The sequence below is a fragment of the Drosophila tropicalis genome, unplaced genomic scaffold (assembly GCF_018151085.1).
Source record: "Drosophila tropicalis isolate 14030-0801.00 unplaced genomic scaffold, ASM1815108v1 contig_845, whole genome shotgun sequence".
Taxonomy (NCBI): domain Eukaryota; kingdom Metazoa; phylum Arthropoda; class Insecta; order Diptera; family Drosophilidae; genus Drosophila; species Drosophila tropicalis.
Window position 1 is genome coordinate 7906250 of NW_027173338.1, and position 26363 is coordinate 7932612.

A 26363-nucleotide genomic window follows, 5' to 3' on the forward strand; every position below is an offset into this window, starting at 1 on the left:
CATGACATATAAATAAATAATTGTTTAATTAATCTATCCGCTCGCTATTCAATTGGCATGGCAAAGAGAGAGAGAGAGAAAGAGATTGTGTACACTTTATGTAGTGCAACTATCATATACATACATATAACAAGTATGTACATTGTACATATATAATATAAATACTTTTGAACTTTGAAACAAAGCAATTTACAATTGTTTTGTTATTGCGAAGCGATAAAGTTTTTTGTTCGAAAAAAATAAGGCCACAATGGCGATAACAGGGGACAGATAGATGTTGGAGAAAAAAATGAAAGTAGATATGTATGTACATAAATACATACATATGTATGTATGTACATATGTACATTGAACATGTTCAAATGTACGTATAGATGGATAGAGGTATTTATGTATAGCTATTTGCCTTTTGCTCAGTAGTGGAAAAATTTGTTGCTCTTTTTTTTTTTTTTTTTTGTTTTTTGCACAAAACAATTCCCAGACATTCCCTCTTCTAACCGAGTGAAGGAAGCAAAAATATTTGTACCAAAAAGCAAAGACACAAAACGACAAAAAGCATAAAGGAAGAGAGAGCCCAGCAGAGTATAAGTACAAAGTAAAGGCTGGCAGAGAGAATAAGAGAGAAATACCATTGATTGATTGTAAAAAGAATGAAAGAAAGAGAGAGCAAGAGAGTGGGGCTATGTGAGTGTATGGAGAGGGATGGGGATGGGGATGGGGATGGGGTTGGGTTTTTCTTTCATTCTTTTAGTGACGTTGGCGACTTTTTGGTTTTGCCGATGAAAAGCCAAAAACAACAACTATGCGTTGCTGACTGGCAGACAGTCAGACATTTAACACACACCCACACACAGTCACACACACCTGACATTGCCTACTGCACAGTGAACCTCAACCTATTGTTTTTAGATGCAAAAAAAAAAACAAAATAAAGCAACAAACATTTGACATTTAAGAATTTCTTTGAGTAGACAACAAGAGGAAGACACACGCAGCAGGAGAAAAAGCACAAAGACAAAGAGAGAAATTTATTCCCATACATACATATACAGACAGTCTATATACATTATAGATATATGTATATATAAATATGAATATTCAAATAAATATCTATATATTTATTTTTTGTTTTATATTGTTCTTATATTTATTTTTAAAATATAACAAAGAAATATACAAAAATATATTGATATATTTATGTATGTAGAACGGCTGTATATCTAAAGATATGTGTATATGCATAAATGTGTCTGTCTATATAGACTTCGACTCGGCGGGATGTGTGAACTTTTCAGTTGCTTTTGTCAGGTGCCTGCTAATGGAGGGGCACCGATAAGAGCAACAACAAAAAAAAAATACAAAATTTATATTAAATATATATGTACCTACATATGTATAAAACAGTTGTTTTGTGTGCGTTTATTCTTCTTTCTCATATTTGTGTGAAATGCCTTCACCTTCGTTTTGTTCTATAAATTAGCATGAAATGCAGCAGTTAAATATATATGTACATACATACATATATATAGTATATATACTTGTACTCTATAGTTATGAGTGTGGCACACATTATCTGGCACAAGCGGAAACACCGGCACAACCTCTGGCTGCAACAATTCCTCTGATACTTGCCCCCGCGACCGCCTTGCTCCTCGCTGCTCATTCTTCTTGCCCGTATCCCAAAACAATGTTGGACCAGTAATTCTGTGCCCCCTCTCCTTGCATTCAAACTATTCCTTTTTAGATAACGGAACAAAGCTAGCGGCTGATGCTGCTTGCCTTTTCTTTTATTTCAACCTCCAACAGAGTGGTTGCCACACACCCACTCACCCATCGAGCCAGTCAGCCATTTCTCTGTCTGCTACGTTCATGATTCTCTTTCATGACGACGACGACGACATTGAAAGGGAAATTACATTTCATGTTTATTGTCTTTATAAAAATAATGTTTTCGCAGCAACACAAATCATTTCAGTCTGATTCAATAGAGAGAAATGCAGATACAAGATTTATCTTGTACAAATATCTCTATATATACGATATATATGTACATACATACCTACATATACATACATATGTATGTATATATATTTATGTTCATATGTAGTTTACTTGCAGCTGTGAACTCTTGAAACACAAAAAGGAAAAAATAAATCACAAAAGTAACCAAAGAATTTCAGTTATTGCGGCAAGTAAAGGAAAATAGTAAACAAAATGATAAGATATGCAAAGAATAGCAATTTTCCAATGATTTTTCATTACACAAAGGAATGGCAAACATTTCTAAAGGAGAAGAACAAGTTCAGAGATAACTCAATATGAATCAATTGAAATCGAGTCTAACAAAGAGTCAATGAAGTATAAAATAATGATTTTTTTTTGGTTTTAGAAACTATCCCTATATACCATTTACATATGTATGTACCTTGACCTGATTGAATCACTAGGTAAAACATCATAAATTTTAAATGTTTTAATTTATATATTAGTTCTTGTATCAAGAAGTAGATATTACTTTAACTTATCGCAAAAGATAAGAGGATTCTAGTTCCTTGTGAACGCTATAAATAATGCCATAAAATATGCCATAAAGAACTTTACACTTTATAATTACTATTTGCTCATCAAATTAAGTTCCACTGTGCCGCAAAATTCTTATTTTGTTTTCCTCAGTACGCTTTTTGTTGTGTGGTATCCTCCCTCCATCCCTGCTTGAGGCCCACCACAGCCATGGGGGCCAGCCGAAAAAATTTAAATATTTGACATTTATTAATGTAATGAAATTGCCATTAAATAAACATGACAAAACCGAAACTGGTTACTGGGTTCACTGCAGCAGGACACAGACAATCCCCTCTCTTCTGACCACATTGTCATGCCTACTATATTACCCCTCCGGTACCACTCGTTCCCTTCAGTTCTGTTCCATTGTTGAGTTCAAAAAACTGCCATTCCGATGTTATATACATACATACATATGTCTAAAGAAACGTTCCTACATATATATGTAGAGAAAAGAGAGACAGAGAGAGGAGATATGGTGTTGGCAAATTTACGCGGCTAGCCGCAAGAACATTTGGGTAAACTCTTCATATGTATAAACACACACCTGGACAACACGTGGTTTTTTCCTACTAGCCCCCATTTATGCTTTGAAGTAGAATAATTGTGAGTACATACGTATTAGGGAAGGGGCGGAGGTCGGTGTAGGTGTAGGCGATAGTGTGGACCTCCTTCTACTACTTGATATTGGCTGGAACCCATTGAAATGATTCATTTAGTGCAAACATATTGTTTATACAAAAAAAAAACGAAGGAGAAAAAACACCAGAAATGTTTCCAATAAATGTTTATATCGCAGGTTCTTTTATTTTAAACCATATGCATGTTATATTTACGTAAACAATTTGAACACACGCAACAAAAAAGAAAAAAACATCATTGAAAATATTGTACATTGAGAATAAAAGCAATAAATATAACACTAATGAGGATCAGCAGAATTAACAAACTTAAATACGAACCATAAATACTCTTATTAAGTTCATAATATCTATAAATAAACATTTAACAAAAAATATTTACAATTTTCAAATTTGGTAAGCAATTGGGAAAAAGTCAATCTTTTATAATATTTGTTACGATTTTTACTGCAAAAATAATTGGTTTTGAAAAGTAATTTATAAAAAACGTAAGTGTTAATTGTATTTAGTGTTACATTAACTTTAAAATCTGTTTTGCAATTGGTAACCCATTGAGAAACCAAGTCATTTATCTAAAAAAAAAAAAGGTTTTCATTTCTTACATAATCACAAACATGTGTTTTTGATGATTATATGAAAAACAAAAGAAAATTATTGTTAGTTTTTCCAAAGTCAATTCAATGATTTTTTAAAACCATTTGAAATCAAATTCCGCATACATATTGATAAAAATCTAATCTAATCAATGATTTTAATTCAAAAACTAAATGTTTTCCAAACTTGATATTCCAACGAACAGAATGCCACATCATTCAATTAACTCAAACACAAAAAACAATAATAATTGATCAAAGGACAACTGTCTGTTTTAGTTGGCATAATCGAACTACCTTAAGGCAAAAAATAAAGCAAAAAAAAAAAAAAAAAACAACGAGATAGTGAAGGAAAAAAAACTCAATTAATATACACCTTGAATGTGAAAATAGCCTGGGTGATGGTTAGGATGGTTGGATGGTTGGTTGGTGGTTTAGTGGGGTGGCGTGGGGTGGCATGGGGCGGCAGAAATCAAAATTCATGAGCATGTACGTCTACATGTAGATGTAGGTATGTATATATGCATAGATATATATACATATATAGATACATATGTCGGGGTTTGGTACCGAGCCAGACCAGACAAACCGACAGACAAATAGACAGAAAGACAGACAGACAAAATGAAATGGAATAGAGATAGATAGAGACAGAGAGAGAGAGACCAACTAGGTAAATGGATAGTATGCATAGAATAATAAATATATGGCCAACAGAGACAAAAGAAAAATGCGCTAGAGAGAGAGAGAGAGAGAGATGAAAGCAGGGTGAAGAAATGGAGGGGAAGGTTGACTAGACCCCATTGTAAACAATGCAATTTCACTGACTGACTATGCCGGCGGTTTTGAATCGGGTATGTAACATGGCAAACGGTTTTTATTCGGTTCGCTATGGGAAATCAATGAAGTTAATATAAACACACACAATTATACCTGCCAACTATATATGTATGCATGTACATATGTACATTGTACATACATATACCTATATATAGATTAGAAAGATATCTCTAGGCGTCCAACTAATTTTAAAGGTATTAGTTAAATGAACTTGATTTTTCTCATTCTTTTCGTTTTGTTTCTGTTTTCCTTCTTTGCTCTCTGTTTTTCTTTTCTTGCAATTGTGTGGAAAATTGAAAATCAAATGAGCGGCAAAAAGTTGGTGGGGACAACAACAACAACATTGTCGATGGACGGACGATGCAGCGCAGTCCAAGACCAAACAAACCAAAAACAGACGAACCAACAAAACGTTGGACCAAGACCAAGCCAACAATATAAACTATAAAAAGCAACACGAAAATATTGAAACACAAGTACACTTAACCAAAGGCCACAACAAGAGGGTAGAAGGAGAAGAAAGAACGAAAAAAATAGCACAGAAAAAAAAAGGAGGGAGAGGTAAATAGAAATATATGCCATAAAAGCAGCAGAAGGAGGAGGTGCATGGAGGCAGGGAGGTAGGTGGCAGTGGTGGGGGCGGTTACATTGTAAAAGAGATAACAAAAACAAAATCAAGTAGTAGCAAAAGAAAATATGTTTATATTTTTGTATAGTTTGAGGAGCGTTCGATAATACAATTTTAGAGGTGGACGATTGGGATTTAGAATTAGCACACAACAATACCAAAAAGGACTAAACATATCAACTGCAAACCCAACCAGATAAAAATATAACAAAAACAAGTCTCAACATTTCCCCTATAATTCTATTATTTAATGTTAGCTAAAAATATAAAAACAAATTTCAAAACTACAGCATTTAACCAAAATTATCTATCATAAAAAAAGTATTAAACAAAACATTCCACTTAGGTAGGGGAGGGGCTAATTGGTGGTAGGATAGAATACAACGCACAAATTAAGCCCAAATAAATTGGTTAAAACCACTTGAAATCCTCCAAAATTATAAGCCAACATGGATAAATGTTTACCAATTGCTTTAAGTAAGGTTTTACCATGTTTTGTTTTTAATTCAAACAATTACTTTACTCATTCATGTTAAAATGTATGAAACAATTTTTAATTGTTTGATTGTGTATTAATTTGTGAAAGTTTAGTTCTGTTAAAAATTATTAAACCGGTGAAGAAGGTTTCCGAAATATTTTAAAACTACAACCAATAATATTAAAGGTTTAAAAACATTGTTAAAGGTTGACTAAGCGATAACATTTTAAGAGCCTTGAAAAACATTTAAAAGTAAATCTGATCCACAAATAACAAAGATACGACAATCGAATTGACCATACCACCTTTCAGGTAATTCGCCTTTAAAAATCAATATTAATTTTGTATACAAATTAAACGTTTTTCTTTTTTTTTTTTTTTTTTGTTAACGTTTAGTTTCTATTTTTGGTCATTTGCTTAAAATACATTTCACGTAAATGTATTGAGTTTGTTATTCTACGTGCACAATGACTCGAAAATGTTGTCATATGAAATTGTTACTCATTCAATTGATTCATAGGAAAAAAAATTATATACATTCATTACTTTTTGTTAACTGGGCAGATATATATTTTGTCTTGGCAGCAAACACCGTTTAATATCACTTAAAATTGTCTAAAAAACATTTTAGAATATAAATATATTATTTAATTGAATTTATTCTAGAAACATTTTACCGACAGGTTAATGTTCATTTCAATTTTTGTTTTAAGAAATATTGAAAATAGATTTGAATTCAATTCCCAATATACCTAAAAATGCCGCCTGATTTACTTTGATTCCAAATCCAACTTAATCTTACAATTAGTTAAGTGAATAGTAGATTTCATTCAGGTTTTGTTTGTCCCGTCTAGAATGTTAATTATAGATTTCGAAGTGTATCAATGTCAGTGACAGTTTATTTGTAATAAAAATCAGCAAATCAGCATGAAAATATATTCATACCTCATATCTGAACATATATAGTTTCATTCTCGTGTCACGTGTGCAGCACACCCTATGACTACACCCTGTGTTCCGACCTTTAGAGCTCAAGCTCAGTTCTTTGTGCTATGGGGCTCTTCTGTTGTTTATGATTATTATTGTGTGTTCGAATAACAGCAACAACAACAAAGAAAAAAGGTTAAAAGCATTGGAGAAGTGGGAAGAAAAAACCTTGCCTTCCATCATTTCATACCATATATCCATATAGTATATACCCCCTCTCTATGCATTGTGTATGACCGCTGCTGGTTGGGCAATTAAAGGAGCGGTGTGAGGTACATTGGATGTATCTACATATGTGTGTAGGTGCATGAAATGGGTTATTCTCAACTGCAATTCATAGAGAAATGTTAAGCCAAAGAATTGGCTTATAAGAGTTTTTCCGATTTTAACCGACGATTTAAAAAGCTTTAATTGCGTTTTCCTCTCAGGTCAGAAAATGTACCTTGATTTGTTAAAGTAATATATTTTTTTCTATAAGTTGAACCAACTCAACCTTGTCCCGTATAATAGGTATCCGGTTTATAGGAGCCCGGAGAACCGGTGTCCAAATAGGGAGCGATTTCCTCTGGTTTTAAGAAGATATTTAGGAACATCTTCAAAACGTTTTAGTTTATTTATACCTTTCAAATCCATAAGATCTTGATGATTGTGAAATAAAATGCTCGGTAACCCTGTTAGCTGATATAGTAATCGTTTCGGAAACGACAACGACATCAATGAAACGTCTCAATTATGAATTTATTAAAAGACACTACTAAAAAATTTGTTGTTAAAGTACGGACAGTTTTTTTAATGATACATATTTTCTAATTCAACTTATTATTCAGAATTATTTTAAGCCATCCAGCATATCGGGATTGAGAACACCCACCATAGAAAAAGTATATATACACACATATGTACATATGTATATAGTCGGTAAAATTATTTTTCTTTTTTACATATATGTATGTGTAGGTAAATAATTTTTTTTTAATACTTTTTTTTCAATTTCTGTACCACTTAGGGCGGTCAAGGTAAAGAGACAGGGGGGAAACCTTCATATAATGTATAGTTCAAAAGAGTAACAATAAGATAGGGGAGCAAACAGATAGGGGTAGGGGTAGGAAAGGGTTTTTTGTTTTGTTTTTGTTGTACTCACCAAATGATTGAGCATAAATCGCTAAAAATATGGAGAGGAATGAAAGAGCGCTAGCCAAGAATTTTGCCTCCATCTTTGGTATTGATCCGTGGTGTTTGTTGCTGCTGATGCTATTGTTGTTGCAGTTGCTTAATTATGTTGTTGTTTTCTTATATCCTGCTGTTGTTAATGTTGTCGCTGTTGTTACTATTGTTGTTTTTGTTGTTGTTGTTGTTATGGCTGTAATTGGTGTTGCAGTGTTGTGACTTCTACTTTTGTTGTTGTTGCTGTTGTTATTTCAACTTTTTTTTCTTTGTGAAATTTTCTCCTTGTTGCATTTAATATAAATTTTCTTTTTAAATTTAAATGATTGATTATTTGTTGTTGTTGGTTTTTTTTTTTTTTGTTTTGTTTTGTACTTTATCCTTAAATTACTAGATCATTTTCATTTAAATTTTTATTTCTTTCGCTTATTAATTAATTTGATATTAGTTGTTGTTGGTTGATGTTGGTTTTGCTTTACTTTAGTTGGTTGATTTTTCGTTTTATTTTTGTGTGTTTGCTTTAATTTTTAATTATTTTATTTAGTAATACATATATTTTTATTTTTGTAATTTTCCATTTATTATTAAACCAGCTCCAACTTTTCTACGTTTGTTCTTAATTCTTGGTAGCTAATTTTTTAAGAAAAAAAAAAAGAAACAAAGAAAGAAATTTTTGTTTTAGGGGATATAGAAGAAAAGGCAAAAAACATTTTCAATTTATAAATACATAAATTTTTCAAAAGAATTATGTATGTATATATGTATATATATGTATGGTTATAGACATATACATAGATACATATATAAAGAAAGTTTAAGAAGAAGAAAGAAAGCACAAATGCCACCCAAGGATATGAGAAAATTTAATAAGAGAGACCGAGAGAGAAAGAGCGTGCTCTATAGAGACCACAACTGGCAAAATCATAATATTTTCTTTGGCTAAAAGAATCACAACTGATCTAACTACACTTGATCTTATCGATCTTTATAAAATATTAGACTAGATTTGAAAAGTTGTCGATCTTTTAAGATGTTTTTAATAAATTCCCAACAATCAGTTGGTCTTTACTTGATTAATATTTGATTTAAAACACACACCAATTGCATTTTAGTCACTGTTACTAAAGGGATAACTAAACTTAAGTGTCTTAGAGACAATTTCCGCTTTGGATTGCTGTCTGTTTTTCTTTTTTTTTTTCGTTGCATGTATTAATTTCTTGTCAGTGCCGTGTCTTTCATTTAAATGTCAGGTGTAACACGTGCTAGCCGACCGTCCCGGTTATATTAGTGGGCCAAGAAAGGCAAATTGGTTTGGGGATCTTTTTTTTTTGGGGTGGGGGGAAACAGATTGCTAATTCGTTGTTAACTTTTTAGCTTGAAAATTTATTTCCACGCGTAGCTGAAAGCTCTTTCACTACACAGAGACACTTACACACACACACACACGTTAAATCTGTCCCAGTCTAGCAAAATTTTTTTTTTTTTTTTTAATTTATTTTTTTTTTTGGCTCGCAAACCAAAAAAAAAAAATAATCTCAAAAAATTTTCAGACGACGAATGTGAAATGAGCAAAAACAAAAATATGTTTGAAAATTTATTCATTTCATTTTTTCTTTCTTTTTTTTTACAAATGAAAAAGGAACTCACACGATACGTACTTAGTGGAAAAATTAGAAGACGACAAAAACGACCGACTGACTGAGTGACTGACTAAGTGACCAACCGAAAGACCAACGGCACAAAATATTGGTCAAAACGAGAGATGATGATGCAGAAGAAGCAGCGGAAACGAACGGAACGCAACGAATTCAGCGAGCAGACTGAAATTCACAGCACATGACCGACCAAACTGAGAGTGAGAGAATCGCCTCCGCCGCAGTCGCCATTTGCCGCTCGGCCATAGTCTCGGTCAGTTTACGAGAAGAGGGAGTAGGTGGGGGATGGTAAAGACGACGTCAAGGCACAGTGCTTTAAAATTGATATACCACTCGGCCACATTCCGACTAATCTTATCACAGATTTGATAGTTTGCTATCTTTTTGTTCAACATGTGCTGCAGCGCAGTCGGATTTTAAAAACATTTTTTTTTTTTTTGACAAACAATTTCTAGTTGATAAAATAATCTACGAACTGCAAACTTTTAAGCAGATATTACAATTAAATTATAACAATACATACAATATGATGGAAATTTAATTTTAATTTTACGTATTTTAACATAGAGCAACTTCAAAGGGATACTCAAGTCAAAAAGCACGAGTTTCATCCAAAATTCGTTCCCAATTTCGCAAAAAAATTATAAAACTTTGGCTGTCCGCCTACAAGAGCTACTACTGTAGTCGTGTGATTACAGTAAATGTATCCCAGCAGTATATATTCATTAAAAATCATAAAGGATTTAGGAATTTTCAAAGGGTAACTAATATCAAAGTGGCAAATTGTGATTTTTATAGGTTAAAAAATTCAGCAAAGAAAGTTTCCTGTTTCAAATGAGGCATTTTCCATGGAAATCTTCGTAAGCATGTCTCACGAAAGTCATAGAGAAGTTGTACAGAAAATTGTAAATTAAAGTTCTTTCAAACTAAATTCCCATAAAAATATTTATAGGCCGTAGTTTAAACTTGTATAGTTTTCGTAGTTAACCTTCTCCTGGTTGCTTTTAAATTTCTCACGTAATTTAAAGAAAACTGATTTTTCCGACTGAGTACTGCAGAGAAGTAACATTAATTCAAATTTCCGAGATTTGCCGTATTAGAGAAAGATTTCGATATTGAAACAGGTGGACAAAAGATTAGGTGGGTGGAGGTGGAGGGCACTGCAGCAATAGCATCAGCAAGCACAATCAGATTACTCGTGGTAGTAGTATATGTTATCACAATACTCATGCACATTCACACACACATACACAAGAGGACGAGGACAACGATGACGTTGATATGGCAAACAGTCAGTCATTCGGTACATACGACAGACAGAGAGAAAGAGAGAGAGCGAGCGAGAGAGATAGGGAATGAGTGCTGAGAACGCGTTTGTTTACCCAGTCACGACGTGCTGGCATGAAGCGGGCGGTCGGCAATGATGTTTCCGTGAAGCGTCATACAAACATATGTATGAATATATAGCATTAAGATAATGCTTCAATGCAGTATTTTATACAAATACACACTCCTACTAGGCCCGACGGCAATGACAGACAACGGCTGCGACAAAAGGAGACCAGAACCATCGTCATTCTGCCCGTTGACCATTGGCCGGCTCTGTCGACTAGTTGGTTGCTGATTTCAGTTTGAAGCGGTTATTGGCGGTATTTCACTAGGCAAGGAGCACCCAGCACCAAGCACCTAGAGCTAAACTAATTTGGGCGCAACAGCACAAAAGGCGGCCTGAGGCAGCAGCAAAAAAAAAAAAAATAAATGTTATTTTCGTTAGCTTCAAATTTTTGAAAGAAATTTTTTTTTTTTTTTTTTTTTCTTGTGTGCAATTTGTTTTCCCCCTTGTCATTTCTTTAGTTTAGTTTGGAATCAGCTGTTTTGTTCCCCCCTTTTTTGTGCTTTATCGATTCCGTATGGTTATCGATTTGCCTGTCGTTTCGAGGTCAAAACGAGGCATAAATGGATGGACAGCAGCAGAAAAGTTTTACCCGCCCCCTTCCTTTTATTTTCTTGGCAAATAAATGGAGAAAAGAACATAATGAGAAACTTGAATCATAAACGCGCTTTAATGGAGACAAAAACAACGAAAATTTGTCTTTTTAGCCGCAGCCGCAACCGCAGCATAACGTCATCAGCAGAGAGAGTCCATGACTCACATCGAGAGAATGAGTAAACGAGGGAGTAAATAAACGGAGAGAGGTAGAGTGAGCGAATAAAGTGGCGACAACCAATGATGATGATGATGATGCTGATTCTAAATTTGTATTAATAAGCGAGAATCTAAACACTCTTGTACAAATATACACTCATGATGAATATAATAGGTACACCCTTTAAAATTTAATTTAAATTAGCACAACTTTTTTTCTATTACCTTAATCACCAAAATTTAAATGCACATTTGTTTATTGAACATTTGTGTATTGTTTACCTTAATTTGGAAATGAAAAGTTATTTTATTCAAAAGTTACAACAAAAATATGAAATTTCAGAATTTCGTGCTTGATGAAAATAATAGGTACACTTTAATTGACTAAGTCATATTTAATTTTTTTTGTTTTCAAATCACTGAAAATCTATAACTTGTGGGGTGAGCTATAGGATCAGTCTCGAACAGAAAAAAGTGGCAACAACCGACAATTGTGGGAGTGCGTCGAAGAAGACTTCGATAGAGTCCTGCCAAGCTTTGATTAAGAGTATCCCCAATCGGATGGGAAAAGTAACGGTAAAATTAAGGTGGATACATTCCATATTAATCAGATAATGAAACAAAAATAGATTTTCAGTGATTTGAAAACAAAAAAAATTAAATATGACTTAGTCAATTAAAGTGTACCTATTATTTTCATCAAGCACGAAATTCTGAAATTTCATATTTTTTGTTGTAACTTTTGAATAAAATAATTTTTCTTTTCCAAATTATGGTAAACAATACACAAATGTTCAATAAACAAATGTGCATTTAAATTTTGGTGATTAAGGTAAAAGAAAAAAGTTGTGCTAATTTAAAGTCAAAAAAATTAATTTTAAGGGGTGTACCTATTATATTCATCATGTGTGTATAGTGTGAACTCGTGCTAATTTAATTGCTTTAATTAATAGATTGAGAAAAAGAAAGACAAAAATGAGAAAAAAACACGCGAAAAGCAGAAACAAACAATCCAATTCACGACTAAGGTCAGCTCTCCCCACCCACCCCCACAAATCCGCTCACTCACTCCGTTTCATTCTCCATTTCTTTTGGAGCTGTGACCAATAAAGTTCATATAAATGACTTTATAGTGGTTATACATACGCTTGTATGCGTACTCATTGAGTTACAGACAAAACTCCCTAAAAAGTAAAATACGAATTTACATTTTGTTTAATCCCCTCTTTGTCCTTATGTTAATTTGCAGAAGCACAACATAATTACAATTAAACCGTTATGTTAGCTGAGGCAAGGTTTTTTTTATTTAAAGGTCAATGAGAAGATTGTGTGCGTTTTTCAGAACGAAATATTTCACTGACACTTAACATTATTTTTGTATTTTAGGTACACCAAAGTCCTATTTTTTAAATTAAAAATCTTTGATCAAACACTGATCTTTAAACAGAATTTAAATCAGAATTTCTGATTTATAGTTTAATTGTTAATTATTCCAAAAAAAAAAAAAACGAATATTCAATCTCTTAAAATGTTTTTTTAACTGGATACAAAATTTGATTTCCCTTCAAGAAGTCTTTCTTTCTGTGAGCCTAAAAGTAGGCAACGCTAATTTATTGGCAAATTTACAGGTCAAGATGTCAATCTTCACTGTATTGGAATTTGTGTGTGAGTGTGTGTGTTTGGCTGGATGACGTGATTGTGATTGTTCGTCGGTCGCTCTCTTTGCCCGCATATGATTAAAATGGCAAAACAAGATTAAAACTCGTTGGGAGCCGAAAGGAAGAGCAGCACCAAACACTCTGCATATGTGTGTATGTCCGCGTGTGTTCTCTTTCGCTTCTTTTCGTTGTTGTTGTTATTATTGGTGGCAATGGGCAGAACTAAACCTCAACTCAAACGAACAAGAGAATGCGAGGATGGAGGACCAAGAATACGAAAAGGAAGGAGGAGTAAAATATACGCATGACACTCCTTGCCTCCGCACACACACAAACACACACACAAACGAGCACGCGACACATGTACACGAGGTCACTCACACAGGCGCACCACCCGCACTAGTCCTTCTCTCAACGAGCCCCCTACACGACCACCTATAGTTCGCCTTCATTTATTTTGGGGGGCATGGCAATTATTATAACTGTATTTTCAATATCAATAATACTTCAATAAATTCCAAGTCACGAGATCGGTCAAAACTAACTATGTACATTTATGTATGTGTATGTATGTATTTTTCGGCTATTGATGCCTGCCTGGCTAGCGGTTATTTTGCTGGGGGCTGCTGCTCCTCTTTTTTCCCCGTTATTCGTTATTTTATTCTTTGCTTTTTTTTTTTTAGCAGCAGTAGCAGCGATGACGACAGCGTGCTGCGCGGCGGACACGGCGGCGTCGGCGATGATTTTTCTCTCTCTTCTTTCGTTTTTCAATAACATTTACACTTTGCACTATTTATGTAATAGTTTTTCATTTTTTCTTCGCTTCGGCTTCTATTATTCATTTCATTTGTCGTTGATGTAACGAAACATATTTTCTTTCTTGAAGAATATTTTTCATATTATTCTCATTGAATTTTTCCTTTTGTGTTTTTACTACCAGAAGAAGAGAACTACCAACACACACAACTCTCACAAACACACACACGCAGGCACGCACAAAACACACACATTCACATGCACCTATACACATACACACTCTCAATGACGAAATTCTTTGCTTAACGGTGACAACTCTAGGTTCTCTAGCACACAGAGCTCAACCAAGCTTTTTTTTGGACTTCATTTTTCTCTCTCTCTCTCTCTCTTTCTCATACACACGCACATTAGTTCTGAGTGTATGTGTGTGTGTATAGGAATTTTGTTAGCAATATTTCACATGTTCACCGTTAGGTATTTGGGTTAAATTGAAGACTGCTGCTTGGGCATTAGACTGATTTACATGATTTTGCACACTTTGGGAAAATTACCTAGCACACAAAACACAAAAATTCGTTTTTTTTCGACGCGAATGACCTTACATCACACGAACTGGCGGAACAACAATCGATAACGACACCGATAACGCTCTAACAGATAGCTGTTAACTATAACGTTGCCGCAAAGAAAATACTGGTGGTAAAATAGAAGGAGAATGTAATCGATTAAACGATAGTAGTTATCGATTAAAATAGTGGGAATCCGATAAAAATAGTAAGAAAAACAAAATTATGCTCTACAGCATTGTCATTTCATTATCGTTTCTGTTTTAAATTCAATATAAAATATTCATTTGGCCGATGCGATGCAAAATTATTGAAATTAAATTAAACGAACTGAATTATTCAAAAAGTCAAACCTCCCCGCGAATACCCTGTTCGACGTTGTTGCGCTTTGGTTCGACGTTACACTCATCAGTTCGACTCAGGCTGCGCCCAGTGCCGCCCTTAATAATGGCTAGATATGAGAATCCATCAATAACGGCTTGTCTCGACAAAAGCAATTAAAACATCGATCTATCGATAGTATCGATTTTGCCATCGATAGTACGCTTGACGGTTTGGCATCTCTAGTTGCGGGTGTGGATCGCTCTCTGTTTGTGTTAATTTCTAGTTTGTTTTAAATATCCATTTAAGTTTTACAATTAATTTGTTTTAATTTAGTTTTGCTTTCGTTTATTAATTAACATGTGCCCATTGGCACATTCGCCAAATTTGTGTTAAATAAAGCAAGGTACGTGTAAAATTTGGTAAAAGCGACCCGCCCAAATTTTTTTGTGTTTGGTTGTCGCTGAAAATGCTTAAGCTAAGCTCCACTGCTTGCGTTGTTATTGTTGGATGACACATGGGCGTTGACCGAAAATTTTTATCAAATGCTTCGAATTATTTAAAACATTTTATTTCAATGTTTTAAAAAAACAAGTTTTGTTGTTCAATAAACTTTTTGAAGAAAACTTAAAAAGGATTAAAAGACGAATACCAAGCCACCTGCTGCCTAATTGTTTTTGTTTTTTTTTTTTGTTGTGTCAGACGGCAATTGTGCATCTCAAATTTCAGTTAAAAGGGACATTATGTCCTGCTTAATACAATTTCAATTGCACTTTTGCTCTCTAAATTTTCATTTATTTACTCCTGCCGTATGAATGGGTCTTCTCACAGTTAATTAATGCCACTTTACATGTGCCTGTGTTTGTATGTGTGTGTATGTTTTTGTCTGCATTGAAAGGGTGGATTACAAGTTGCCGTTAAAATTATTACGAGTTTGGTTTTCACGTTTAGTATTTGTTTTCACTCTCTTTCTCTTTTCACGCTCTCTCTCGCTCCGCATTGTATGTTCTTTAGCCCTAGGCCAGTAACTTCTGCTGCTTCACTGCGCACACTAACACATTCTCACAAATATGCAGACACGCACATGCTGGTGTCTTGTGGAACAGGTAGATGCAACCGCTATCTTACGTACCTTTTGCCGTATTTTTTACCGGCAACTGCATTTGAAATGCTACTTCCCTACTAGAGTTTCATTTTGAGCCTGAGGGTCAAGTGTGCCGCTCCGACTGCGCCCTATTGTATTTTATACCTATTGTCCTTTTTTTCTTATTACTTTTAGTTGACTTTTCATGTTACCTTTGTATCCTTTTGCTCCTATAGGTATCATAAGCGTAGTTGGAATGTTTTATAAAGGGGACGGAGTAATTAAACTTATTAGGAAAGACACATGGGCTTAAATTATTTTCCTCCGCTTCTAAAAAAGGAAACAATGTCCATCTCTAATGTTCGCGCAATTTTCGTCTTAAAAGCGCCATGAAGAAATTTTAGCTTGAAGTGTTACGTAATGTCTGTTTAATTGAAACTACCTATTTAGTTAGAGGAGTTGGTAAGGTGAAGGTGTTGTTGTTAACCAGTCCGATTTTAAGGATCCTTAGAACCTAAAAATATTAGCATATTCAGTGAAAAGTAACTGAAACCAGCTACGCCTATGCAAAAAGGACTCGTGTTGCAGGAATTATTTCTTTCTTCATGAGAGATAAATGAAAATGATAAGCTCCTTAATTTATTCAGCTGTTTTTGTTTCCGTTAAAAATAAATTACATTTGGTAAAAATTTCCATATACACAGCATTTGTTTCATAAATTATGAAGGTATTAAAAAACACTAAGCATTATAAATGTGTCTTCGAATCTCTTCGCTTCGACATCAAAAAAGAGACTAATTGCACTGCTGCCGCCCACTTTTGAATGACATTTTACTTAAAGATCTGACATGGTTTCCCTCCTCCTCCTATGTATGTATGTATATAGATACATTTATTCGGCACGTTCATTGCTCCTGTTTCACTTCAAAAAAGAAAAGAACTCCAAGTCGGTGGTCTGCATGGGATCTATTAATACAACCAGAATACTGTCGGCGCCCTCATTAATGATTTGCTTCTGTTTTTGTTCACTGCACGCGGAAATCAACCAAACCAACCACGAATTTTGTTCACCTAGAGCTTAATCTCAAATTGAGAATTTCTAATACTCTACCAAGTCAGTGTTATTGAAATTAAAGAAAATAAATTTTATTAACCCTTTAAAAGAAGCAAAACCACAAAATACCGCAAATTAGGAAAATTGTTAATCATCTTTCTAAATTTCGTTATCAAACAACAGAACCACGCCTAAAAGTGTGCTTTATAGTCAATTGAAACATCTTAATAAGTTTTTTGCTCTTGTATTAGGAATAGAATTTTAAAAATAATATTTTTAATGTGTTGACTCTGATATTCCAGATAATATTATATAAAACAATTGCGAATATTCACCATACTAAATGTTATCAACGAAATTTAGTAAAGTATTCAAAATTTTTTTAAATTAACCCAATATTTATTGATTATACCTATTACTCTGGCCATTCTGAAAAAGAAATTCTTGCGAATAAGTTTTTTGATCGTACAACTTGTTACGTATGTACATACATATGTATATACATATGTATGTAATTTTAATTTTAGCTATCAAATTCTCAGGCTCACGTCTATTAATCTGGCCATGCTTGTAGTTAATAATCAGAAGATTTGAGAAGGTGACAATTTTAGATTAATCTAGATAACTGCCAGAAATCTTTGGGATATGCATTATTTATTTATAGAACATTAAGTTATTGATAAAGATGTCTAGATATGTATGTCTAGATATTAATATAAATAAATTATGATTTAGTGCATCTTGAGCACAAAAGTTTTAGAAGGAAAACTATAATACCCTTCTCTGTTAGAACTAAATATTTCTTTATTTATAACTCAACGGAGTTGGGGAGTTGTAGGAAATGGTTGTGGAGGAGGAGGAACATGTTGCTTTTCAGTCACTCGCTAATCTGTTCATTCATTTAATTTTCTTTTCTTCATGTTTCATGTGGTGAGCAGCCAAGCAGAGCACGCCGGACGAAAAACACAAACGAATTCTCCGCGATTATAATGAAGAGGAGAATGATGTTGTGGCAAGGTTACCTAGTGCTTGCCACACTGCTGGGAGGAGGATGCCTGGTATCTGGACAAGGCGATAACTATTACAATCAAAGAAATTACAATCAACAGCAGCAGCAACAACAACAACAACCGCTGGGGCCAACTACATCGACATTCCCTAATCAACAATTCGACTATAATAATAATCCACAACAATTCGACTATAATATTAATCAACAACAACAACAATATGGCGATCCATTGAATCCACAATCATTTCCAAATGCCAATCCTGCCAATTTACCTGGCAGCACATACAATGATCTATCTCAGCAGGATGATTATAACAAACGTTTAAATCAGGGCGGAGGATCGGCAATAAATGGCAACACTGATGATGAAGTTAATTTTTCACTTGGCAAATCTTCGTACAATGTGAAAGCAACATTTTTGGAATCTCTACATTCTCGTGAGCCAACATACTTTATAGTGGCCTCTCGCATGGTTCGCCCTGGTCTCATCTATCAGGTGTCTGTATCCATACTGCAGGCACAATATCCCATCACAGTGCATGCCAGTATCTCCTGCGACGGTGTACAAATCAGTGGTGATTCCAAAGATGTTAAAGAGGGTATACCCGAAACCTTGCTCATGCGTATTCCACCTACTAGTGTAATAGGAGAATACAAATTGCGTGTCGAGGGTTTCTATCAGAATGTTTTTGGTGGTGTAGCTTTCCTCAACGAGACACGATTGGATTTCTCACAGAGATCAATGACCATATTCGTGCAAACAGATAAACCCCTCTATATGCAAGGTGAAACTGTACGTTTTCGTACCATACCGATAACAACGGAACTTAAGGGTTTCGATAATGCCATTGATGTCTACATGCTCGATCCCAATAGGCATATACTTAAGCGTTGGTTATCACGGTAAGTTCTTCAACTAAATCTTTTCCCACAGAAATTAATTCATGGCAAATTCTTTCTAGACAATCAAATTTGGGTTCCGTTTCATTGGAATACAAGCTGTCGGATCAGCCGCTGTTTGGTGAATGGACTATACGTGTGATAGCCCAGGGACAACAGGAGGAAAGTCACTTCACTGTCGAGGAATACTATCAGACACGTTTCGAGGTTAATGTCACAATGCCAGCATATTTCTTCACGACCGATAAATTTATAAATGGACGTATTATGGCCAATTTTACCAGTGGTCTGCCTGTGCGAGGAAATCTTACCCTGAAGGCTACCATTCGACCCATTGGTTACTTTAGTAATCAAGTGCTAAATGAGAAATTCCGTTTGGGTCGCTCACCCTTGGAGCAGGCGAATCGTTATAATGAACGCTGGCGTTATAATAATCCCAATTTAAATCCACAAGTTCAATATAATGTACCACAATTGGGACAAGATGGAGCAGATATATCACAAGATATTTTATATCGCAATCAATATGTTGTCGAGCGGCACTATCAATTCGATGAGGAATGGCCATTTTGGGTGCGTAAACCAGAGTTCCAAGAGACCTATGATAGCTGGACAGGAGGTTATCGTAAAACTTTGCCCTTCCTACGTTATTTCAATGGTACTTTCGATTTCAAATGGCCACTAAGAGAATTGGATTCACTTGTCCCTAACTTGGCCAATATGGAGGTGCTGATAACAGCCACGGTTGGTGAAAAATTCTATGACGAGATCATTAGTGGCTACGCGATTGCTCGCGTCTATAATTCTAGTTTGCGCGTGGCATTTTTGGGTGAATCACCACAAGTTTTTAAACCGGCAATGCCATTTACCACTTACTTGGTAGTGGAATATCATGATGGATCACCGATTCCCACCGATGTGTTACGGCGGGGCATAATGCAAGTTACTGGCTATGTAGAGAGTCGTAGTGGTGGTAGACGAGATTGGCCCCCACAACGTTTGGTAATGTCACAGCAGAGCGAAGGCATTTGGGAGCTTAAAATCGATATACGTAATGATCTTGGCCTAAGTGATAGTAAACAGGCCACTGATTTCTTGAATGGTGTCCAGAATATGCGCCTGCAGGCAGTTTTTATAGATCCTTACGGTAACCGTGTGCAATTGGACGACCGTGTGCAAACGGAAGAGCGTGTGCAAACGGAATTGCTGCTAGTCTCTCATTATTCACCTAGAAATCAGCATATCAAAATTACAACCAGCACCGAGCAACCAGTTGTGGGAGAATATATTATTTTCCATATACAAACCAATTTCTATTTGGAGGAATTCAATTATCTGATCATGTCAAAGGGTGTTATATTGGTCAATGATCGTGAAACTATTACGGAAGGTATACGTACCATTGCGGTGGTTTTAAGCGCCGAAATGGCTCCAGTGGCTACCATGGTTGTATGGAAGATCACCCCACAGGGTCAAGTGGTTGCAGATTCATTGACCTTCCCAGTTAATGGCATATCAAGAAATAATTTCACTGTTTACATTAACAATCGAAAGGCAAGAACTGGTGAAAAGGTTGAGGTTGCCATTTTTGGAGAACCTGGCTCTTATGTGGGTCTATCGGGCATCGATAGCGCCTTCTACACTATGCAAGCGGGCAATGAACTGACTTATGCCAAGATTATAACGAAAATGTCCAATTTCGATGAGCAAACAAATGGCACGTATAAACACATATGGTACTCCCATGAAGGAAAACCAGATGAATTGGTTTATTTCCCAGCCTCTTCGTTCGGTGTCGATGCCAATCGGACATTTGAGTATAGTGGACTGATTGTCTTTACGGATGGCTATGTGCCGCGTCGTCAGGATACTTGTAATCGCACTTTGGGCTATGGTGAATGTTTGAGTGGACGTTGCTATCGTTTGGAGAAACAATGTGATGGCCTCTTCGATTGTGATGATGGCACCGATGAGATTGGTTGTCATGTGCGAAATGACACCGAGTTGCTTAACTATCGCAAATATCGTTTCAATCGTGTTCTGCGGCATTATGAGAATGTTTGGCTGTGGAAGGATGTAAATATTGGACCACATGGACGTTATATATTTAATATCGAGGTACCCGATCGTCCAGCCTATTGGATGGTTAGTGCTTTCAGTGTCAGTCCCTCCAAAGGTTTTGGCATGTTGAATCGCGCTTTGGAATATGTTGGAGTCCAGCCATTCTTTATTAACGTGGAAATGCCATCGGCTTGTCGTCAGGGTGAACAAGTGGGCGTAAGGGTAACCGTTTTCAATTACATGACCACACCCATTGAGGCAACAGTTGTCTTGCACGGCAGTCCGGATTATAAATTTGTTCACGTCGAAGAAGATGGCATCGTACGTTCATATAATCCACGCACAAGTGGCGGAGAACATCAATTCTTTATATATTTGGAGGCTCAGGGTACTACCACGGTTTATGTTCCCGTAGTACCACAACGTTTGGGCAATATTGATGTAACCTTGCATGTAGCCACACTCCTGGGAACGGATACCATAACAAGAACTTTGCAGGTTGAATCCGATGGCTTACCCCAATATCGTCATCAATCTGTCTTGCTGGATCTTTCGAATCGTGCCTATGTTTTGGAGTATATGCATGTGAATGTTACCCAGACCCCGGAAATACCATATCAAGTGGATCGTTACTTTGTCTATGGATCGAATAAGGCGCGTATTTCGGTTGTGGGCGATGTGGTTGGTCCCATCTTCCCCACAATGCCAGTGAACGCAAGTTCTCTATTGTATTTACCTATGGAATCGGCTGAACAGAATGCTTTTAGTTTTGCGGCCAATCTTTATACAATAATGTATATGCGTCTGATTAATCAGCGGAATAAGACTCTGGAAAAGAATGCTTTCTATCACATGAACATTGGCTATCAAAGGCAATTGAGTTTTATGCGACAAGATGGTAGCTTCTCGCTATTCCGTTCCGATTGGAACAACTCGGACTCATCCGTATGGTTAACCAGCTACTGTTTACGCATCTTCCAAGAAGCTAGCTTCTATGAGTGGGAAAATTTCATATGGATTGATTCCACAATCATTGAGAAGAATATGCGTTGGCTGCTCCAGCATCAGACACCGGAGGGTTCATTCTATGAAGTCACCTGGTTGCCGGATCGCAAAATGAATCGTACTAATTTCGCCAACTATACTAGTCTAAGAAATCGTAATATTACGCTGACTTCCCATGTATTGATCACCCTGGCCACAGTTAAGGATTTGTCTGGTACTTTGGGCTCTCGTGTGGCTTTGGCCACACAACGTGCCGTCGCCTGGATAGAGAGAAATATGCAATTTTTGCAAGAGACTCCAGAACCCTTTGACGTTGCGATTACAGCTTATGCCCTACAATTATGTAATTCACCCATTGCCGAGCATGTGTTTGGTATACTCCGCAGACACGCACGAACTATAGGAGACTTTATGTATTGGGGTAATCATGAATTGCCACAGCCTCCACGAAAATTGGAGAATCAGAAGTGGTTCTCTTTGCCGCGGTTACCCTACGAGTATGATGCATTGAATATTGAGACGACTGCTTATGCTCTCTTGGTATATGTGGCACGTCGTGAATTCTTTGTGGATCCAATTGTGCGTTGGTTAAATGCTCAACGTTTGCAAGATGGTGGCTGGGCCTCCACCCAGGACACCAGCGCAGCTCTTAAGGCCTTGGTCGAATATACCGTGAGATCGAGAATACGTGAAGTTTCCTCATTGACTGTGGAAATTGAGGCTTCATCCCAGGGTGGCAAGACTCAAGCACTGCACATAGATGACACAAATCTGGCCAGACTGCAGAGTATTGACGTAAGATTGACTTCAAAATTAAAAAATACTTAACTAAATTAATTTCATTGCTTCCCTTCAGATACCGGATGCATGGGGCACCATTAAAGTCCAGGCAAAGGGCGCTGGTTACGCCATCTTACAAATGCATGTCCAATATAATGTTGATATAGCGAAATTCCAAACGAAACCACCAGTCCCAGCATTTGGTTTGAACACTCGTGCCATTTTCCATGGCAGGAATCAGTCGCATATCTCATATGTCACCTGTCAAAAGTGAGTGTATTCCATTTCTGTTTTATAAGAGCACACTAAAACTAATGAATTTTCCATTAGATGGCTGCACACCGAAGAGTCTGAGCGTTCTGGCATGGCTGTTCTCGATGTGGCTATACCTACTGGCTATTGGATACAGCAGCAAAAATTAGACGCTTATGTTTTGAGCAATCGTGTGAGAAATTTGAGACGAGCTCGCTATCTGGAACGCAAAATTGTCTTCTATTTTGATTATGTAAGATAGAAATCTGTTTCCAACGGATGTTTTCAAAATGTTTTTTTTTTTTTTAAAGTTTCCCATTTCCAAAGAGCATTTTGTGATTTTTTTTAAAACTTTATATTTACAGTTGGATCAAGAAGATATATGTGTAAACTTCACCATAGAGCGTTGGTATCCAGTGGCCAATATGTCACGCTATTTACCTGTTCGCGTGTACGATTTTTATGCACCTGGTGAGTACCATAATATTAAAAGAGCTCCTTATCCAACTACCTGACAGTTGACTTTTACTAGATGTAAAACTAATATCGATTCTATATTCAAATTTGCAGAGCGCTTTAATGAGTCAATATTCGATGCTTTACCCACATATTTGCTAAACATTTGCGAAGTGTGCGGCAGCTCTCAATGTCCGTATTGTTCAATCTACAACATGGGATGGCGTGCCTCCATGTCCTTCTCGCTGCTATTCTTCAGTGTATTCGTCTATTTGCTGCGCAGTCGTACGCATTTGGTCTTAAATATGTTGCAGTTGCTCACCTAAGCGAAAACGAATCAAAGAGAACCTAGGACCATAAACCACGAAAAAGTCATCAGTTGATTTTTAAGAATCTCTTTTTAATTTTTTTAGTTTTCAACAAACACACACACAAACATATGTGCATTCCGTCCCAAAAACAAAACACTGGTTAACATTTTTGTTTATAATTTTTGTTTACGCTTTATGTTTTCATTCATGTTTTCCTTTTTGTAAACTACTCGAATATGTACAAAACAAAAACAAACCGAACGAGCAGAGTTAAACATTAATTAATTTTTATTTTGTTTAAACCAAACGCAAAAAACACACACATTTATTCATAACTCTACATATCTATCTAAACTATATCTAATGTATTTTATAAGAAAGAACCTTAACCGTAATGGCCTTATTATCATCATTTTTAAGGGCACTTTAAGTGTCTGGATATCTGAGAACAAAATCAAACACAAAGAAAGTTACGATATTATAAAATTGTCTAAAGTCCGTATCGTTAAAATTTGTATTTTCTCTGTGTGTATGATTTGAGAAACGGAAAATGAATAGAAGAATCTAATGTGTCTTCTCACAAATTGCCTTTATTAGATTTTAGAAATCGTTAGACAATTAACATATTTGCATGTATCGATCGAATTGAAATTCTCTTAAAATATTTTCTTTTTTTATACCGTCCACAAGTATAATTAATTTTTTTCATCTAAATGCAACAACTAATGAATTCTGCATAGTTTATAAGTTTGATACTGAATGCGTCCCACAAAATGAAACAAAGAGAAATAGTTTTATATATTTACATATACTATATAGCCATTTTGTACAATGTGTGTAAAGCCTGACGAATCGTATATGTATATACATATATTTATATATATAGTAAAACTCCGTCCCTCCTTTTTAAGGTGAGAGAAACTGAAAAAGAAAAATTTGAATTGTGTTTTTCTTTTGTTTAACTCAACAAAAACCAAGGAAAAAAAAAAACGAAAAGTTCTTCTAAATAAATGAAATGAAAAAATTATTTATAAAAGCTTATTTCTGGTGGTTTCTTTTAACAGAGGATCGGGCGGCTATATTATAAAGAAACAATCAGCCTTAAAAATGATAAATATAGTTCTTACTGAAAATATTAATTCTCTTGGGCGCTTGAAAGGAATAAGTAGAAGATAAACTTGCAAGGATATACATCGGATATAGCATCGACACGTTGAAATTTCTTGGAGTTAATGGAAGGTCGATTTGATGCAACCCCTATATGCATCGGAGTCAGGTTACTGCACTTCTTAAATATAATTTTCTATTTCTCACCTTTCTTGTATTCAAAGGGCCATTATAAAATTAAGAAAACGATGAAAAATTTAATAAATGTTACAGTACTTGTAATGATAATGTACATTATCATTACTTTTATTTCGTTGTACATCATATTTTTTCCAATTGTTCGGTAAATGCTTACTATAAAATATCTTTAATCTCTAGAGTAGTTAACAAATATAATAAAGGGGATTTCCCTTTTGTTGTTCTACGTCTTGCGAAAACTTAGTAATATAGGTGAAATGGCCTCTAGGCAATCCATAATATCTTTCCTGGACTTGGCACCAGTGAATACAACCTTGCCGTTTACAAAGATTAGTAATACAATTCGAGGTTTGACCATACGATAGATAAGTCCTGGAAACATCTCGGGCTCGTAAGAACTGAATTGTCCATGTACTTGATTTAGATTCTCTAGACGTATGGGAAAACGTAAGTCTACAGTAGCAACAATATTTTGCAGCTTATAATCCGTAAATTTTACAGGAAAACCAAGTTTTTGCAAAATGCGAGCGAATTTTCGAGATCCAATGTCGGCTTCTATTTCGTTGCGGGCTCCCGTACATATAATTTTACCCGTACGAAAGATCAATGCCGTGCATCGGGGGAATGCATGCGCATAATGACACCACGGAAACGCTTGGGTGAATATTCCGAGTTCCGGGTACGCGAATTAATGCTTTTCAGGTCCAGTTCACAGGCCACCGAAAATGTGGCCACGATGTTTCTGGAAGTGTACAAAGGATTCGTGATGAATAAAACTCATATTGGAGATGCATCAAGTAATGAAGTAACATTGCTAGAGATCTTTCAAATGGAGTTGAATATGGAAAAAAAAAAAACAGCTGCCAACTCACTGTAGCTTGATCTCGTGTTGGGCATCTTTGGGTTCTACCAACGCAGGCACCGGCTGCTGTGGCTGGAGCGTACTGTGCGGATTGACAGCATTGCTGGATGCAGCAGCCACCACGTTGTCTTTATCTCTTTCAGCATCTGCAATTTTAAAGTGAAACTGCATAGCGAAACAAATTTTTGTATAAACATATGACAACACGAGAACCGACTACTAAGAGTTACCGTTTGTGATAAAAATCTTGAATCTCAAAACAGCTGATAGCAACTTTTACGTGACA

At 35.6% G+C, this 26363-nt stretch overlaps 3 protein-coding genes across 3 annotated transcripts in view; 1 reads left to right on the forward strand and 2 right to left on the reverse strand.

Moving 5' to 3' along the window:
- The window catches only part of Bsg (immunoglobulin domain-containing protein Bsg), a 32442-nt gene extending 17654 nt beyond the window's left edge, over positions 1–14788 (reverse strand). The window contains exons 1-2 of the mRNA XM_068295823.1: positions 14660–14788; positions 7871–8523 (exon numbers count right to left, since the gene is read on the reverse strand). Coding sequence (XP_068151924.1) covers positions 7871–7943 — 73 coding nt within the window. The 5' untranslated portion in view covers positions 7944–8523; positions 14660–14788. The remainder of the gene's footprint in view (positions 1–7870; positions 8524–14659) is intronic.
- A 442-nt stretch (positions 14789–15230) lies between these two features.
- Mcr (macroglobulin complement-related) lies at positions 15231–24951 on the forward strand. The gene is made up of 7 exons (XM_068294442.1): positions 15231–15401; positions 18072–19048; positions 19108–22906; positions 22968–23161; positions 23222–23396; positions 23509–23614; positions 23714–24951. Exons 2-7 carry the CDS (start codon positions 18123–18125, stop codon positions 23923–23925), a joined length of 5412 nt encoding a protein of 1803 aa, XP_068150543.1. The 5' UTR covers positions 15231–15401; positions 18072–18122; the 3' UTR covers positions 23926–24951.
- A 322-nt stretch (positions 24952–25273) lies between these two features.
- Positions 25274–26301, reverse strand: Trf (TBP-related factor). Its single transcript, XM_068294866.1, is given in 3 exon segments — positions 25274–25839; positions 25842–25957; positions 26088–26301. Coding segments are annotated over 3 exon segments (678 nt in total). The 5' UTR covers positions 26249–26301; the 3' UTR covers positions 25274–25438.
- Positions 26302–26363: the final 62 nt, after the last annotated feature.